Consider the following 16,799-nt stretch of genomic DNA (forward strand, 5'->3'; position numbering starts at 1 on the left):
CACATGCAAAAACATCCGTTAAGGTGGTGAAAATAATTATCTAAATTTAGACTAGCAGGATTTATTTTTCTGAATAATACTTGTTTCCCATAGCTGGTTTCACTTCTTTTTATTACTCTTTTAAATAATTTCTGTAATTTGAGTTAACGTTTAAACTTTAACTCTAAATTTGACTGGGGAAGGATCACTGCAGCAGAACTCTTGCGGGTAGGACGTTGCCTGAAAGGTTAGACTCAGGGAAAAGGCGCAGATTTATATAACCCCGGCTCTAACTGAAGAATCACGCTGCCTTTCATTTGAACCGCATTAGAGATCAGCCGTAGTCTCATATGAGTGAAAAACGCCTCTCTAAGCTACATAAAAGGTTTGGACTGATTGAACAACTAACGGAAGGGGACAAGTTTGCTCTTCCACTTAAAGAGCCTGCTTTGAGATGAAGTCTGCAGATAATGTACCAGAAAAAACCAGGAAACCTTCAGGCAATGGATTGACTCTTGGACTGACTGTGCTCTGTGCTGCCATTGGAGGAACCTTTCAGTACGGCTACAACATCTCCATCATCAACGCTCCTACCAGCTACATCCAAAAGTTTATTAATGACACCTACATAGAGCGCTGGGGTACAGGCTTGGATATCCCAGAGGTGACCCTGGTGTGGACCCTGATAGTATCAGCCTTTTCTCTTGGTGGCCTCCTTGGGGCCCTGCTGGCAGGCCCTATGTCAGTTCGCTTTGGGAGGAAAAAGTCGCTGCTTTTGAACAATTCCTTCATGTTTGCTGCTGCTGTGCTGGTGCTAACATGCCGGGTGGCAAAATCATTTGAGATGATCATCATTGCTCGCTTTCTGGTGGGGATGAACTCAGGTGTCAGCATGAATGTCCAGCCTATGTATTTTGGAGAGAGTGCCCCCAAACACCTCAGAGGTGCTGTGGCGTTTTCTTCTGCCGTCTTTACTGCATTTGGGATCTTTTTGGGTCAGGTTGTGGGACTTACTGAGCTTTTGGGTAGTGAGCCTCTTTGGCCCTACTTACTGGCTAGTAATGCTTTGCCAGCACTGGTCCAGCTCCTTACCCTTCCCTGGTTCCCCGAAAGCCCCAGGTACCTACTCATTGACAGGGGAGACAGGGAAGCATGTCTCCAGGCTCTTGGAAGACTCCGCGGCGGGGAGGCTCCCGTTTTGGAGATGGAGGAGTTGCTTCAGGAGCAGCAAATGTCCGCAGCCATAAATTCTGGAGCTACATCTTCTGCTAAGACACCCTGGGCCCTGTTTAAGGATCGTAATTTACGATCACAACTCAAAACAGTCATGGCCGCCAGCAGCGCCATGATGCTCTGTGGAAACGACTCCATCTACTTCTATGCTTCCTACATCTTTCAGGAAGCAGGGATCCCACCAGAGAAAATTCAGTACGTCACCATTGGGACGGGGGCATCTGAGCTAACAGCTTCCATTCTGAGTAACCTCCTGATTGAACGCGTGGGTCGCCGGTACCTTCTCATCGGGGGTTACAGTCTCATGTCTTGTTGGTCTATAGTTTTTACTGTAGCTCTTTCACTCCAGAGCCGCAAAGTGACAGGGATGGCATACCTCAGCATGGTGTGCGTTTTCGCTTACATCCTCAGCTTTGGCCTGGGCCCAGCCGGAGTGACAGGGATCTTACCAGCTGAGATCTTTGATCAGACGGCTCGTCCAGCGGCCTACATGATCGCCGGCTCTCTAATGTGGATTAGCCTGCTCCTAATGGGAATGCTGTTACCTTTCATCGTCAATGGCCTGGGAAACCTCTGCTTTCTGCCTTTCCTCTGTGTTTGTTTGGTATCTGCTGTGTTTCTGGGGCTCACCTTGCCAGAGACAAAGGGCAAGACGCTGGCTCAGATTACAGCAGTGTTTGATAAGAAGAACCAAGGGAAAATGAATGAAGTTCCAGACCTAATGACAGAGCACGATCCCCTGAATGATCTCTACCAGTTGGGTAAAATCTGCTCATTTACTTCCTCAACACATGATCCTGACCTTGACCATAAAGCTGCTGAATGAAATTTGACCTGTGGGATTATAAAAAGCCGTGCCTTTTGAGCTTATCTTCAGGTTTTAATTGACTTCTGTGCAGATTAAATCCTGTGTGTTATTTATGAGATGTGATCCCCTTAATAGTGACTGTTCAAATCTGTTCTTAATTTACAATTTGGTCTAGGCCTTTAATCCTACCCAACACACATTTTGTATTTATTTATTGCAAACCTATATAAAGCTTCTAAAATGTCTTTTAGATCGCCATTGAGAGTGATGGTGCTGAACCCTTTTGTAGGGTCCCTATGCCAAAGAAATTGTCCTCACTCATATTTATGCAGAAATCTCTCAAGCTCCTGCCAAAAACTGGCATGTGTTTGCAGTAGTTTGGGCAATCATTTGAACAGCATGTGCTGTAGGGATTACCTTCTCTAGTTCAACACTTGTGAGCTGCTAGATAACAGTTCATGTTTATTGTGCAATCTGATGCTGTTTTGTTTTTTATCTATCCAGCTCAGTGAACCATGCATGTGTGTTTTCCTATTTGATGACCTTTCTGGGAACGCAGACTGTGTGTAATTCTTTTTTTTTTTTCTTTTTTTTCTCTCATTTATGTTTATGTTTATGCAGCAACTGGACTGCATCTGGAATTTAACTATATTAGTTAGTCCCCTCCAGACTTCTGTGTGCACCAGGGCTTCAACTACATGAGTGTAGCTCTGCAGAATGGCCAGTAGATGTAGCCATTGTGTCTGCCACAGTTTGTGCAGTGATAAACAAGGCAGCGCGTCATGAAAATGAATCACACAGTCAAGGTTAACACTTTTAAATTCACCAGCTTTTAAACTCAATGCAGCCCTTCCGAGCCTTCTGCGAGCCATCTGTCGCAGCGTCTGTATGTTCTGTAATCACCCTGCGTTGCTTGATCGTGTGCTGGAATGAATCCTAAATGCAGACGTCAGGTCTGTTCTTGCACTGTTGTAACGTGTAGCATGTGCTGCGCACTTACTGAATGACACTGTCGCACTTTTCTCTGCCTAAAAATATTATTACTATTTATTTAAATCAAAATACAACTGTGTGTACAACAAAATAAAGGAAAAAAAGTGGTGACCCGCATTCTCGTCATGTTTGTGATTTGGTTAGTGAGATTTATTCTGCTTGCTTTTTAAATTATGTTTAATCACCCAACTTTGGCTCCCTTCACTCCTGCGCACTTTAATTCAAGTACTTCTGCCCACTCTTATTAAAGTGGATGGCATAACACTGTTTATTTATGGAAACAAGAGCTGGGTGAGAACATCTCACTCTCCAGTGGGGTAAGGTGTGCATTTTCATTTGTCTTTATTACACCATCCAGCTGACAGAAAAGTCAATTTCTATTTAAGTGCATCCAGTGTCAAGTAGGATTTGTGAGTGCAAGGAAGAATGTTTTTATAACCCCGACAGCTAATGGGTATTTCTTCTCTCTGTGGCGCTCAGTTCAGCCTACAGGATCAGTTTGCCTTTTCCAGTGAAGCAAACTACACAGCTAAAAGTGACTTTGTGTTAAAGAGGTAGAGAGTTCAGATATAAAAGCAAAACATAAGAGTTTTTCTGCCAGCAAACCCAGCCAGCACTGAGAGATTAGTCCTTAAAGAAGGACTGGACAAATACAGAAGCGCTCTCCACCGCACTCATCAGAAGCAGTTCATCTGTGAACACGCTGCTGTGCTTTGGGAGATGGCTAATGATTTCAGGCCTCAGGCTAGAAGAACCTCAGCGGCTTCACATACTATAGAGTTCATTGCTAAGGCACTCATAATACTTACCAGGAGACAGAATGACTGACATTTACTGCATCTGCCATTTTTCCAGTTATGATTTCGCTGAGTTTCTGGTGAAGGGTCGATCCAAAAGATGTTACATTTTGTTGCAGTTAGGTGCAAAAATGAGTAGCATTATGTTGAAGATAAAGGCAGGAAATGGTTTGCTTACATTTACATACTGGAAATGAGTTTTTGTTTTTAAAATAATAGATTTAAACAGAATGGCTGGATCGGTTTGAGCTGATAAGAAGGCAACAGTAACTCAAACCACTTATTTCAAATAAGATATGCATACGAGCATCTCACACAGCATGTCAAGCTTTTAAGCAGATGGGCTACAGCAGCAGAAGACCACATCGGGTGCTGTAGCCCATCTGTGAGCTAACAGAATAAAAGGTGAGGCTACATTCACACTGGCTCACCAAGACAGACCCTGTGTGAGGTCCTGGCCAGGTTTCTCTTGGAAATGAGAGTTAAATCACAATGAAATAAATAAAGGTTAATAAATAAATAAATAAAAACTTGACAAAAGAGGATTGGAAATGTGTCTGTTGGAAGTGTGCACTGATGAGTCCTGATTTGTGCTCTAACATAGGTACAGGTAGGGTCAGAATTTGGCATAAACAACATGAAAACATAGACCCATCCTGTCTTGCATCAGCAGTTCAGGCTGGCTGTGTTGGTGTAATGAAGAATTTAGTCAGTCCTGAAAGTAAAAGTTGCTAACCCCGTACTACAGTGGCAGCTGACTGTATAAAATAAGACGTTGTTATTGTCACTACATACAGTGATAGATTGAAATTTCAGTACATACACCAGTCCTAAACAACACAACATAAAGAAAACAGACCAAGGCAGGGTGTGATAAGATGCTGTGAGTGCAAGTCCAAAGTCAAGTGCTGCACTGACTGACACAATATTGCACACATAATGGTGTTAAGCTGTAAAGAACACTGAGTGTTTATCAAGGGTCTGGATCTGTTTCTGTACGTTTTAATTGACCTATACCGCTTCCTTGAGGGCAAAAGGTCGAAAAGATGATGACTGGGGTAAGAAATAGATATTATGATGTTCTCTGGAGAGGAAGCAGATGTCAGCAATGTCCTCGAGTGAAGGAAGAGGGCAGCCGATGATCCTTTGCGCTGACTTTATGACCCTCTGTAGGGCTTTTTTCAGGCTACTGAACAGCCTGAATACCACACTGAGAGACAGTGAAAAAATGCACTGTCACACAGTGGTGGAAAATAATCGCCAACTTCACACATGGGTTGTTCTTTTTTTAGGAGTCACAGATGTTTCTGTGACTTTTGTATCGTAGCAGTGGTGTGAATGGACCGGGACGGATTATCAGATACATGGCAACCCAGGAATTTAAAGCTGTGGACTATTTCCACACAGTCTCTATTATTGAAAATGGGAGAGTGGTCAGGTCTGCACTTCCTGCAGTCCAGGATTGCTTCTTTTGTTTTCTTTGTCTTTAATGCGAGGTTGTTTGCAGGGCATCAGTGGGCCACTTTTGGGACCTTGTCGAGGTATGTACTGCCTAAGATGAGGCCAAACACTGTGTCATCTACCATCTTTATTATGGAACTGGAAGTGTGGGAGGACATACGTATGCACGTCATGTGTGTAATGTGAGCAAGCAATGGGCTCAGCACATAGCCCTGTGGGACGCCACTGCTGAGTGAGAAGGTGGAGGAGAGGTTAAGGCCAACCCTGACATCCTGAGGACAATTCGTAAGGAAATTACTGTTTAGTATATCTGGGATGATCGTACTGAAAGCAGAGCTGTAATCATTGAAACGCCTCTGTGGACCTTTTTTACAAATTTGTCAGGGTCAAAGGTAAGAGGGAGGCTACCTTTTAAGTTTCAGCAGCAGGCTTCTTCAGGACTGGGACAATAATTGAGGACAAATATCATTATACATAGTTCACCTGTAAAAGACTGCAGGTGCTAAACTGCCTTGCCTGCAGTCTAGACCTATCACGCAGTGAAAACATGACAAAGGATGGCCTGAACTGCTAAAACACATAAACTCATTTACAAAGTAATCCAAGCAGTTTGTCACATCAGCTCACAAAGTGTTGATGAAAGACAGAGGTAAACATGACTCTGTTCTTGGCAACAAATTTAAAATGAGCCTACACATCTCAACATTTTCTACATTTAATACATTCTTTACTGAAAAGCTTTACTGACTTGGAAAACCTCTCAACTTTAGAAAACAGCTTGTAAGCAGTAAGACATTAGCCAAGTCCATTTTTTAAGTGGATGAATGGTTTTTCCATAATCTCGACATGTCACACACGACAGGCAGCTTGATCTGAAGTTTATAAATGGACCAGGAACAGAATGAACATGACTTTCATGTATTCAGAGTACACCTGTCTTTGCTTTGATCTCTACCCAGTGGCGTCTTTGGTTTGAGCGGGTTTAGTGAAGCGCTTCACAAATGTGAACAACAATGAGGGCTAGAGTGTCTTTCAGCTCGCTCCATTTGTTTGCATCTTCCTCCTCAACTGGAGAGTGCACGTTTCCTTTGGCAACCAGAAGTAGAGTGCTTAAACAGTGGGGGAGTTAAGAGCCTTACCTTTAAATGGACTTCCTGTTTGTTACTATGAAGACATTAGAAGATGTTGCCAGGCACCTGAGACAGTAGGAAATTGGGCAGTGATAAGATTTCTGAAACCAAAAAGCAATGCTACCCCCCACCTACAGAGTGTATCCACCTACACACGTGTACGATGGACAAGAATAATTCAAAGGAAAACAGCTGTGTAAGAGTTGTAGCCTCTGTGTGCGTACGTCGCAACAACACAGGCTCGTGATATTATTAGGAAGCAGACAGCGGCTAACGATGGGAACCACGTCATTATCCCTGTTGTCTTTCATGCCAGCTGGCTTCTACTTCCAGTGTGAGCAGATAGCACCAAGAGATTGTGTCATTATTACAGTTTGGCCTTTCGTTTGGGAAAGGCGAACACAGAGGAAGCAGTGTTATTAAACACCCAATAAAGTGGTGTTAGACTGTCAGCCTTTTATCATAAAGCCTTTTTCCACCTTATATGTAATGGATATGCTTTAGTTTATTACATTTCGATTGTTTCTAAGGGCGTGTTACTAGTTTGATACTGGATAGACCAAGATCAAAAGGGTGAGATTTAGTCATTTGTAGCAATCAATCCACTGAGTTCTCAGCAGGCTCTGCAGTTGCCCATTATTTTGGTTTTATGATATGTTTTATGGCCCTTTTAGTTCCCTCTCAATGCATTATTTACCTTCACTTACAGATCATCAACAAAAAAAATCAACAACACTTTGGCTACGGACTATGCAATGTTGACATTTAAGTTAATAATTACAACTCCAAATGCATGCCAGTGTTGTTTTGAGTATGTATACCAGGCCTGTTTTCAAGGAACAGGTTGATCAAGTTCTTTCCTCACAGTCTAAAGAAAGCAAGTGAGCATAGTTTTAACTCATATTAAATACTTTACCCATCAAGATAACATGTTGGGCTAATTATGTTTGTGAAAAGATTAGCAGCCATGGCTTTGTGCTTCTGTTGGTCTGATTGCCTGTCGGGGTAATCATGGATAGACTTAAATCTTATGGAAAGCATGGGCATAGCTACCATGGGGTCATTACACTCAAAGCCTCAAGTTTGGGATTTTGGCTGCTGCCTAATAAAATGTGCAACATTTATTCACAATAATATTAACTGCTGTAAGAGCCATTTATTCCTGGGTGTTTGTTGTTGCACTAAGGGGAGGTTGACTCTTGAGTCACTGCATTTATATAGGAAGGGGTTCCTTTACTCAGATGCCCCACTGATGAAGCACACCAGTTTTTGGCAGTTTTCTTTAGCAGGTATGTCAGCAGTGACAAGTTGCAGCATATAAAGAGTATTACATGTTGTGACTGCTAAATAATAAAGAAGAAGCAGATGCAAAGAGGTTTGGACTTGTGACTGTACCAGCTTCCTATGAAGCTGTTACTTCTATGCTAGTTTGAAAAAGACTTTCAGAACTAAATTCACTTATAGAAAAAAATGTCTCAGTTTTACTAGAGTAAAAATAGGATGGCAACCTCCTTCTGACTAGTGAAAAACAAGTGGTTGACTGACTGCAAGTAGTAAACTGATTACCCAGAGGCAGAACATGCAACACTTTCAATCCCTGGGTGACCACTTTTGATCTCAAGGCGTTTACAGAGGGTGCCTGGTGCGAGGCAACCTGTCTCCAAACAGTTGCGGTCTGACTCAAGCTGACTGCAATCACTCTCACACAGACTGTTTAAAAACAACTGCCATCTAATTTATAAATGCACAAATTTTGCCAACATGTAGAAATCAGTCTGAGTAAGTCTGCGCTGATGAGCGCAGCTCGTCTGTGATGCATCTCTTTGCAATAGAAAACTCCACCTTACTGGTTGTATTCTGGTTATATTACTTATTCCTGTTTTGATGCATCAAAGTCACTTTGAAGATGACTACTGCAAGTGGTCACAGACCTGGTCCCCATCATCTGAGCAACATTTTCAGAGGCACACACTTGTCAGCCATTGGTTTCCCTAGTGTGACTGTAGCATTAGCATTAGCCACTGCTGTGGCTCTGACTGTTTCTCTAAGGTGGTGATATGACAGTCACAGTGTCTCAATCCCCTTAAGCCAGGGTTGTCCAACTCCAGGTCTCAAGGGCCAGTGTCCTGCAGGTTTTAGATAGCACCCTGGATCAACACACCTGAATCAAATGATTCATTCATTACCATGCCTCTGGAGAACTTCAAGACATGTTGAGGAGGTAATTTAGCCATTTAAATCAGCTGTGTTGGATCGAGGCCACATCTAAAACCGGCAGGACACCGGCCCTTGAGGCCTGGAGTTGGACACCCTTGCCTTAAGCATACACAGATGCACAGTACCTATTTCAGACAGGCAGTGCGAACATGTATGTCTAAAATGGCCATTGCAAGGGCAGCAAAGTGGTCCAGTGGTTAGCTGTCTTGCCTCACAGAGAAAATGTTGTGAGTTCTAATCATCTGGATGGGAGTTCTCTCCGGGTGCTCCGGTTTCCTCCCGCAGTCCAAAGACATGCAGTTAGTGGGGCTAGGTTAACTGGTGATTCTAAATTGCCCATAGGTTTGAATTTGAGTGTGAAAGGTTGTCTATCTTTCTGTGATAGACTAGCGACCCGTCCACCCCGCCTCTTGGCCTGTGGCAATAAAGGAAGGGGAAGAAAGTGAAATTTTATGTAGGACAACAACAGGCAAACCCATGTGCGGGCAGATTGTAAAATAGCAGACAGACCACACCAATGGTATAAAAATCACTGGCAGAAGGGAAAAGACCCAGAGGCAGCCAGCAGGCATGGAAAAGCCACAAACGGTGGCTGTGCTGATGGCTAAGAGCCTAAAGGCTGAGCATGCAGGAGCTGGAGACAGACACCACAGTCAGAGTAGATGAAACTGGAAAAAAGAGAAGCTAATCCAGGCAAGCAGGCAAAAACTGAGAAAGAAAACCCCTGGTCATAACATAGACTATGATCCAGCCAACACAGCAGGCTGAGCTGCTTACAGATTGGCTGCGGCTGCTTAAGCTCTACTTTGAATTCAACACACCTGTCTCAGCTCCTGCAAATAGCAAATTTAGCCACTGTCAGAGTGGCAGCAGGTCAAACTGACCAATAATTAATTAATTAAGCCGAATCACTGTTTGTCTGAACCAGACTGCTTCAGTGTCAAGCCAGCGGGGAAACTTTGGTGCTGCATGAAATGAAATGAACAGCGAGTCATGCAAAAATCATGTCAGTGTCCTCTGTTCATTTTATTGCCAAAGAAAGCGTTTTGATTTGTTATCACTGTACTGCTATTGTAGTATTTTTGTGCAAAATATAGTGTGCATTTTAGGGAAAAATCTTTATTTAACCAGATCACTCATTCACCAATAGATGTATTGATCTCTGACAAGATGAAAGTAGAGGAACACAGAAGATAAAAGAAAATAATGATGGTGAATGACAACAAAATTATAAAAAGAAGCTTAAACGACACCTGTAGCTAAATGCCACAGTGAATAAAAGGCTAACCAATGCATATGCATGACTGATATACCCAGGGGAGGCCCAGCGATTATTAAATGATATAAATGATGCTCTTCAGCCTGAGAGAAGGCAGTTATAACAGGTGTCTAGCTCCTACATTATCCCCACCGCCTCTCGCAGGTCCCTCTGGATATCATGACAGGGTGATGGAGAGAAATCACATCATCTCTCTCCTTCATCATCCACCACTAGGAGGGAATGCATTTAGCAGCGAATGAGAGCCATTGCAAACATAATGAGGCACCTGGCGAGCACTCTAACAGCAGATTTTCATCCAATTTGGGCACAGCTGTCATTAGCTGAATATAATGGAGAGTCGGCCCATATGCTTAGAGTGCAAGAGGTGTTTGATAATGCTGCTTATATGTTTGCGTCAGTGCTTTGATATTTGTAAATGCATACAGGTCATATTTTGCATTTATACATGCTTATCATATGATTAATGTTTCAGTGGAGAAAAGCTGTCAGTTGTTGCTTTTGATTATTAAAAGCGCTTTTAGTGCTCAATTAGAGTATAATATGTACTGGTACATTAAAAAAACACATTGTGTGTTTGTATATATATGTGTTCCTAACGAGATGACCAACGGTGTTCTGGGCGATCTCTTCCTAAATCTGGATCAGTGCATCACTGAGCTCCTGGACAGTCTGAGGTGCATGTCAGATGAACTGAGGTATCCCAGAGATGTTCTATTGGATTTAGTTAGGCCCTCCAATAGCTGCCTGCATACTCTCACCACATGAAGCTGGGCGTTGTTGTGTGCCAGGAGGAACCCAGGACCCATCTCACCAGACATATTTTCCAACAGTAGATCCAAGGATTTTATTTCAATACCTAATGGAGCTCAGGATGCCATTGCCTAAGCCTGTCCCTCCACGACCCCCTAGACCATCACTGACCCACCACCAAACTGGTCATGCTGAACGATGCTACAGGCTTCTCCAGACCCTTTCATGTCATGCTCAGGGTGAAAATCTCATCTGTAAAAAGCACAGGGCGCAGCGTTAACTGCATTAAAAGGGTTCCAAAAACAGCAACAGGACAAATACAATTTAAAGGTCCTTTTCAGTGGCTTAGATGTTTTAGTTATGAAACAATTCACCCCATGTACAGCTGTAACAAAGACGTACAAAGTGTATGATGGATATTTTTATCATGGCAATATGTGGGGACTAACTCACTGTTGGAGACAGCCTCAAGTGGTCATTTGAGGAAACAGTTTTTAGTACTACTGTACTGACATAATATTCCAACTTTGCTGCTTGTGCTGTTAACATGATGTTTATCCACGGGCGCTGGTCTCATGGCTTCCACATGTATGATGATTGTCACATTGTTACACCAATTAAGGCCTCTGTTCTTAAATAAAAACAATTGAAACATTCCAAAACACTAACGAGCCAATCACGCCACTGCTAATATTTTTATGAGACAGACACTGTTCTTACTCACAAGCCGTTGAGACCGTGTCCTCAAAGCATCGATGTGTGTATCCTCAAATTTACCTTGACTCACAATATTTCTGACTGAAGTATCATGAATCTAATCATAAAGCAGCACTGATGAGACTCTGGTAAATGCATCATCTACTCTTATCTGCTCTTGTGTAAGCAGAACTACTTACAGCTTCTCTACCAAGGCCAGCAATAATTTTACACTACATCATTTTGTCAGGCTACAGGTTCTGTTTACACCCCAGTTACTGCAGATGTGCTACCTGAGATAGCCTTCCCCAAACACATTAGCTACCCCTTTCCTAAAAAGCTTTTTCTCCTGAAACATAATGAAGTGCATAATAAATACCTCGTTTACAGGACACTCTACAATGAATCCGCTGTAAACATTAAAACATCAGTGAGAGACACTTTTCAACCAGCTCGTGGCGTTAACATTAACATAATTATCTAGAGTACTGTTAATTGAGCTGGAAAATCAGTGGGTGACAGCTAGAAATAGAAGCCTGCTTTTGCGCCATCACACTGAAATCCAAGACCCAGTGTTTTGCTGATTTTGAGCGATGGGGTGGATGGAAGGTTGGAAAACTTGACAGTCTTTTGACAGAGGAAGGTTTGTCTTTTTTTAAGTAAATTCTTTGTTCTTCTCTTCTGGCATAATTGAACACCTGACAATTAATCTCTAGTGAGTCACTAGTGTTAGAACAACCTTGCTACAGACTTACAGCTTTGATAAATAAGGCCACTATTTTGGGGTTTTACTCATTAGTTATGTACAAAACCCTGGATGTCTGAATATCTGAGCTCGAGTCATTTTTGCACTGCAGCTGCGCGGTACTGGCTGATTATTTTCCTTAGGAAGAAAGCTGGAGGGAAGACCCACAATGCAACCTGGGGAACTGCACCACAGGAAATATTAATCCTTAATTATATTGCCAGTTGATAGTAAAAACTCATTCATGACAAGGCAGAGATGTGACAGATTAATTTCAATAGTTTCACAAATCAATCAATAAAAAACAAACTCAGCAGGATTGTGGATATATTACTTTATTTTAATATATAATATATATTTCTAAAAAACTATCAAAAAACAACAACAATATCAACAGTAAAATTGTTGAAATAGCAGGACAACCAAGCTAACAAATTAATACAGCTAGCTTGGAGTAACTTGGGGACACGATCTACACTGAGGAGTGCCCAGGAGTGCTACCCACTGCTCACTAAATATTTCTCACTGCAAAACAAAATGGTTTTCTTTGAGTCTGTAGTTCCCACATGCGTTACATATGACCTCTCTTCATGTATGCCTTGTTCCAGCAGCACTTCTCATCAATATATGGGTTTAGAGCTCTGGGTAGCTCCCCAGCTGGGTCTAGACTGGGTCTAGAGAGTATTTTAAATTCAGGGAATTTAAAATAGAAAGTAGCTCGTCCACAGAAGGACTGGTAGCTCCCCTTACGATAAGGGTTCAGATCGCGCGAACAGGTGTGAAATGTGTGTGTTTAGTTAGTTAGTTTGTTTGCTTGTTTTAATCAATTTTAAATCATGCTTTTTATTTGTTTTTGTTTCTAATGTCTCTGTAAAGCACTTTGAATCACCTTGTTGTTGAATTGTGCTATACAAATAAATTTGCCTTGCCTTGCCTTGCCTCAATCCTCAACATCTGACACACAGCTTGTTAATCTAAACAACATCTAACTTTAGCTATCTCCTGTTCCAAAGACGTTGGTGTTACCAATACACTATTCAGCTGCCCTACTCACACACCCCAAATGATTTCCAGGTTACCCACTGCCTCCCAGGTGGGGTCACACAGAGAAAGACAAGGCGTTGTTCCGGAATAAGTCGGAAGTCAGAAATTTTGAGGTTCCAGTTGGAAATGTTTTGTGTAACATCCCCTCAACTTGGATTTTTCACATGGAAAATTGGAGCAGACCAACATATCTCGAGCTAGCAATCCAAGATGGCGCCACTGAATGGAAACAGTATTAGCAGTACTGTCACTGTTATTATAGCACTACAGAGTCCCTCTCTATGTGGGTAGAGCAAAGAGAGTTATGACATTGCAAAGTAGTACTATGGAGAAACAACCTTTTCCCACTGAGCAAACAGGTGTCTGCTGTGTAGGGGCTACAACCACCCACGCAGCACGTATAGGCTACATTGGCAATATGTCACCTCACTGTGCTGGATGGAGTGCAAATTACCGACGTTACATTCCTCTGTAATGCCAACATTACCATGGTGGAGGGTAGTGACTGGGTCATACTGATGTCACAGGACTTCTGCTTACTTATATAATAAAAATAAAAACAGATTATCAACTCTAAAGAAATTAAAGAAAAAAAAGGCACCTCAGTTAATACAATCAATCTAAAATACAATAGCTGACAGCTAATAACAAGACAGAAGCATCTGCGTGGCCACAAGAAAACACATCGTCACGGTATCACGCGATAACTGTCTGATGACAAAATTTATGTCACTGGCACCCGAGGGGAAACAGTTGGCCTAAACACATTAAATCCATTTTTCACATGAATGAGACCAAAACACCAATATACACTGGAAAATGGGCTACAGGTGCCCCTTACAGTCATTCTCTGATTGGAGAGTCAGGGCTAATAATACATTGAAGAGCAATAGTCAGTTGAGGAAGGATTTACCTTACTGCTTCTTTTAACCTATATCTAAAAACACAGTAGATATGTTAACAAAGATATAAACTAGGTTTTTGCAAAATAAGGTTAGTTTTGCTCTTGTAATACCTTTTTATATTATGATAAGACTTATTAACCAATGAAAAAAACATGTTTGCATTTTGTTTTCTTCACCTATGAAATTTTATAATGCATGCGATATTTTTATTGGACAATATGAAAGAAGTGTATTGAGATGTAGTTGACATAGCAACTGTAAATTAATTGCTTTAGGCCAGCAATAAATACTATTTGCTTTGTGCAATCTGCTCTATGGTGGCAAGAAGAAGCAATTCTACCAGATATTGTGCCATTATCACTGAAAACACAATCATTTCCCACTGTTGTTGTTTCCATAACAGAAAATGATCCATGCTTAGTAATAAACAGGACATATGGAGCACATTTATCATTATGTCTACAGCCTCGGTACCACCAGTATTAAAAACCAATGGAAGTCTTTCAGCAGCTCATCTTTTTTCAAACAGCTGCAGTAAAACTTCCATTCGCTATCTTGGCACTCCCAGCACTGAAATAAGAAAGGAGTGTAACACAACCGCATATTGTTTTATTTTAGATCTGAGACTTATCTCAAGATTAATGATGTCTTGACTTTCTTTGTTCTTGTTATGAAATCTGTCCTTCCCTAAATGTGTTTGAACTGTAGTTCCAAATCAAGTGTGGCTCTGTTATATTTAAGCAATGGTAGAACTCTGATTTCAAACTCAGGGTTCCAAGTAGCAGAGATTGGTGAGTGGATTTCTGTGGTTTCTTTCACTTTGTTCAGTAGTGGCTGGTGGTGTGCACCAAACATCTCCAAAGAAGAGGCTGAGGGACAAACAGCTTTTTGGAACTGAGCTTGAGCAGGTAATGAGGAAGTAGACAGAGAATCAAGGTTAGCAGGTAGAAAGCACAAACACTTGAAGGTAACGAAGAGCGCCTGTTTTTTATTATAGCACCAAAACGATATGCTGAAGAATTGGAGCCATTCAATTTTAAATACCATGAAGCTGATAATATTTTGTGGAATAGGCGGGAGAAGGATGATGGAAGCAGGGATACTCTGCCTTTGGGGAGATCCAGGAAGCACCACATCACTCGGAATCTGCTGGGTTGGGGGGTATCACGCACACTCTAAAAACTAAAACTGACATTTACTTAAAATTTTTGAGGCAACACTTTGGAAACTAGTCAAATCTGTTCAGTATACTTGATCAATTGAATAACTTACGCTTAAACATATTAAGTTGAAATGAATAATTGTAGTTGTTACACAAACATGAAAGAATTGAGTAAATAACACTGACATGCTTGGTCAATGTAACTGAAATATAGATGGTCAGTTAATCCAAAATTTTGTTCCATTTACTCATTATTGTAAACTGAACGTAATCAAAATTGTACTTAATATTAAATATGGTAAATGGCTTGTATTTGTATAGCGCTTTACCTAGTCCCTATGGACCCCAAAGCACTTTGCACTGCATTCAGTCATCCTGAATGTGTGTGTGAATCATTCAGTCATTCACACACTGGTGATGGCATGCTATATAGCAGCCACAGCTGCCCTGGGGCACCACCGGGCCCTGTGACCACCAGTAGGCTGTAGGCAACCAGTAGGCGACCGAGACTGTCGGTGCTGGGGCTCGACCGGCAACCTTCCGATTACAAGACGAACTGCCAACTCTTGAGCCACGATCACCCCCTAACATTCAAACATGAATGTTATTGTATTTCACTGGTAGTCTAAGTCTAAAAACCTAAACAAACTAATATGTAGTTGTGCTTTTCATAATACATGTATGAAAAATGACCACATGTTAAACATTTTTCCAATTGAAAACTTAATTTTCATAAACATGGCAATAACTTGAAATAAACAAGCATTAAAAATAAAAGAGATTTTTCCCTTTTAGCTGGCAAACCAGGACAGCAAACACAAGAGCTCAGAGTACTTAAAAAACAAAATGAGCAAAACAATGAAAAAGGCTCATGGTACTCAATTACTCTACGTTAACGTGTTTTACTTACACTTTTCAGTTGTAGTTGCTGACAATAAATAATATTGATTTGAATAATTAATGATTTTAGTACAAGATACTGATGAGTATAGATACATATTTCTCAAACATTTTGATTCAATTTTAAACAAAAATATTAAGTACATGCAAAGAAGGTATTCTGTGAACCACATACTGATTTTTTTGTCTGAGATAAATGTAAATAAATACCTTAATTTAACACAAACGTTAACATTTTAGACATTTATTCCAACTTATCAAACTCAAATAATTACTAAAAGGATATTTATAGATTTTATCAGGCTCATCTAACTTATATTTATAGTGATAACTAAGCCTCTGAATTACTTTTTAGAGTGCAAGTACCTGCATTTCTGTCCACATAGTTCAGTTGCTGACTGCTTTAAATGCAGTTTTGCAGACTCCGTAGTCTTTCTTGTGCCTTTTAACCTAACCTGTGCTGCTTTTCTTTTCTGGAGATTCCAGCAAACATTTTGATATTGAATGGCCTGCAGCTGGTGGTCTAGTTTTGCTTGGAAAAATTGTTTCAAAATGTGAGTTTTGTCAATGTGAAAGGTGGAAGTTCACTATTAGTTCAGTGTACTTCTTGTCCCGCCTGGACATCTTTTATACAAGGAAAGCTTGAGGGTCTATGGGTTCTATTGCAGAGTTTTACATAAAGTCAATCATTACAGAA

The 16,799-nt window shown here is 41.2% G+C and overlaps 1 protein-coding gene and 1 long non-coding RNA gene across 2 annotated transcripts in view; both read left to right on the forward strand.

Annotated features, from left to right (window-relative positions):
• LOC309712689 overlaps positions 1–16,799 on the forward strand; it is a 354,596-nt gene that overhangs the window by 246,751 nt on the left and 91,046 nt on the right. The gene's annotated exons all lie outside the window — the stretch shown is intronic.
• Positions 3–3,121, forward strand: LOC309712967 (solute carrier family 2, facilitated glucose transporter member 11-like). Its single transcript, XM_082544215.1, has one exon. It carries the CDS (start codon positions 434–436, stop codon positions 2,036–2,038), a length of 1,605 nt encoding a protein of 534 aa, XP_082400341.1. The 5' UTR covers positions 3–433; the 3' UTR covers positions 2,039–3,121.

Source organism: Aulonocara stuartgranti (genome assembly GCF_965226115.1).
Source record: "Aulonocara stuartgranti genome assembly, chromosome: 8".
NCBI classification, from domain to species: domain Eukaryota; kingdom Metazoa; phylum Chordata; class Actinopteri; order Cichliformes; family Cichlidae; genus Aulonocara; species Aulonocara stuartgranti.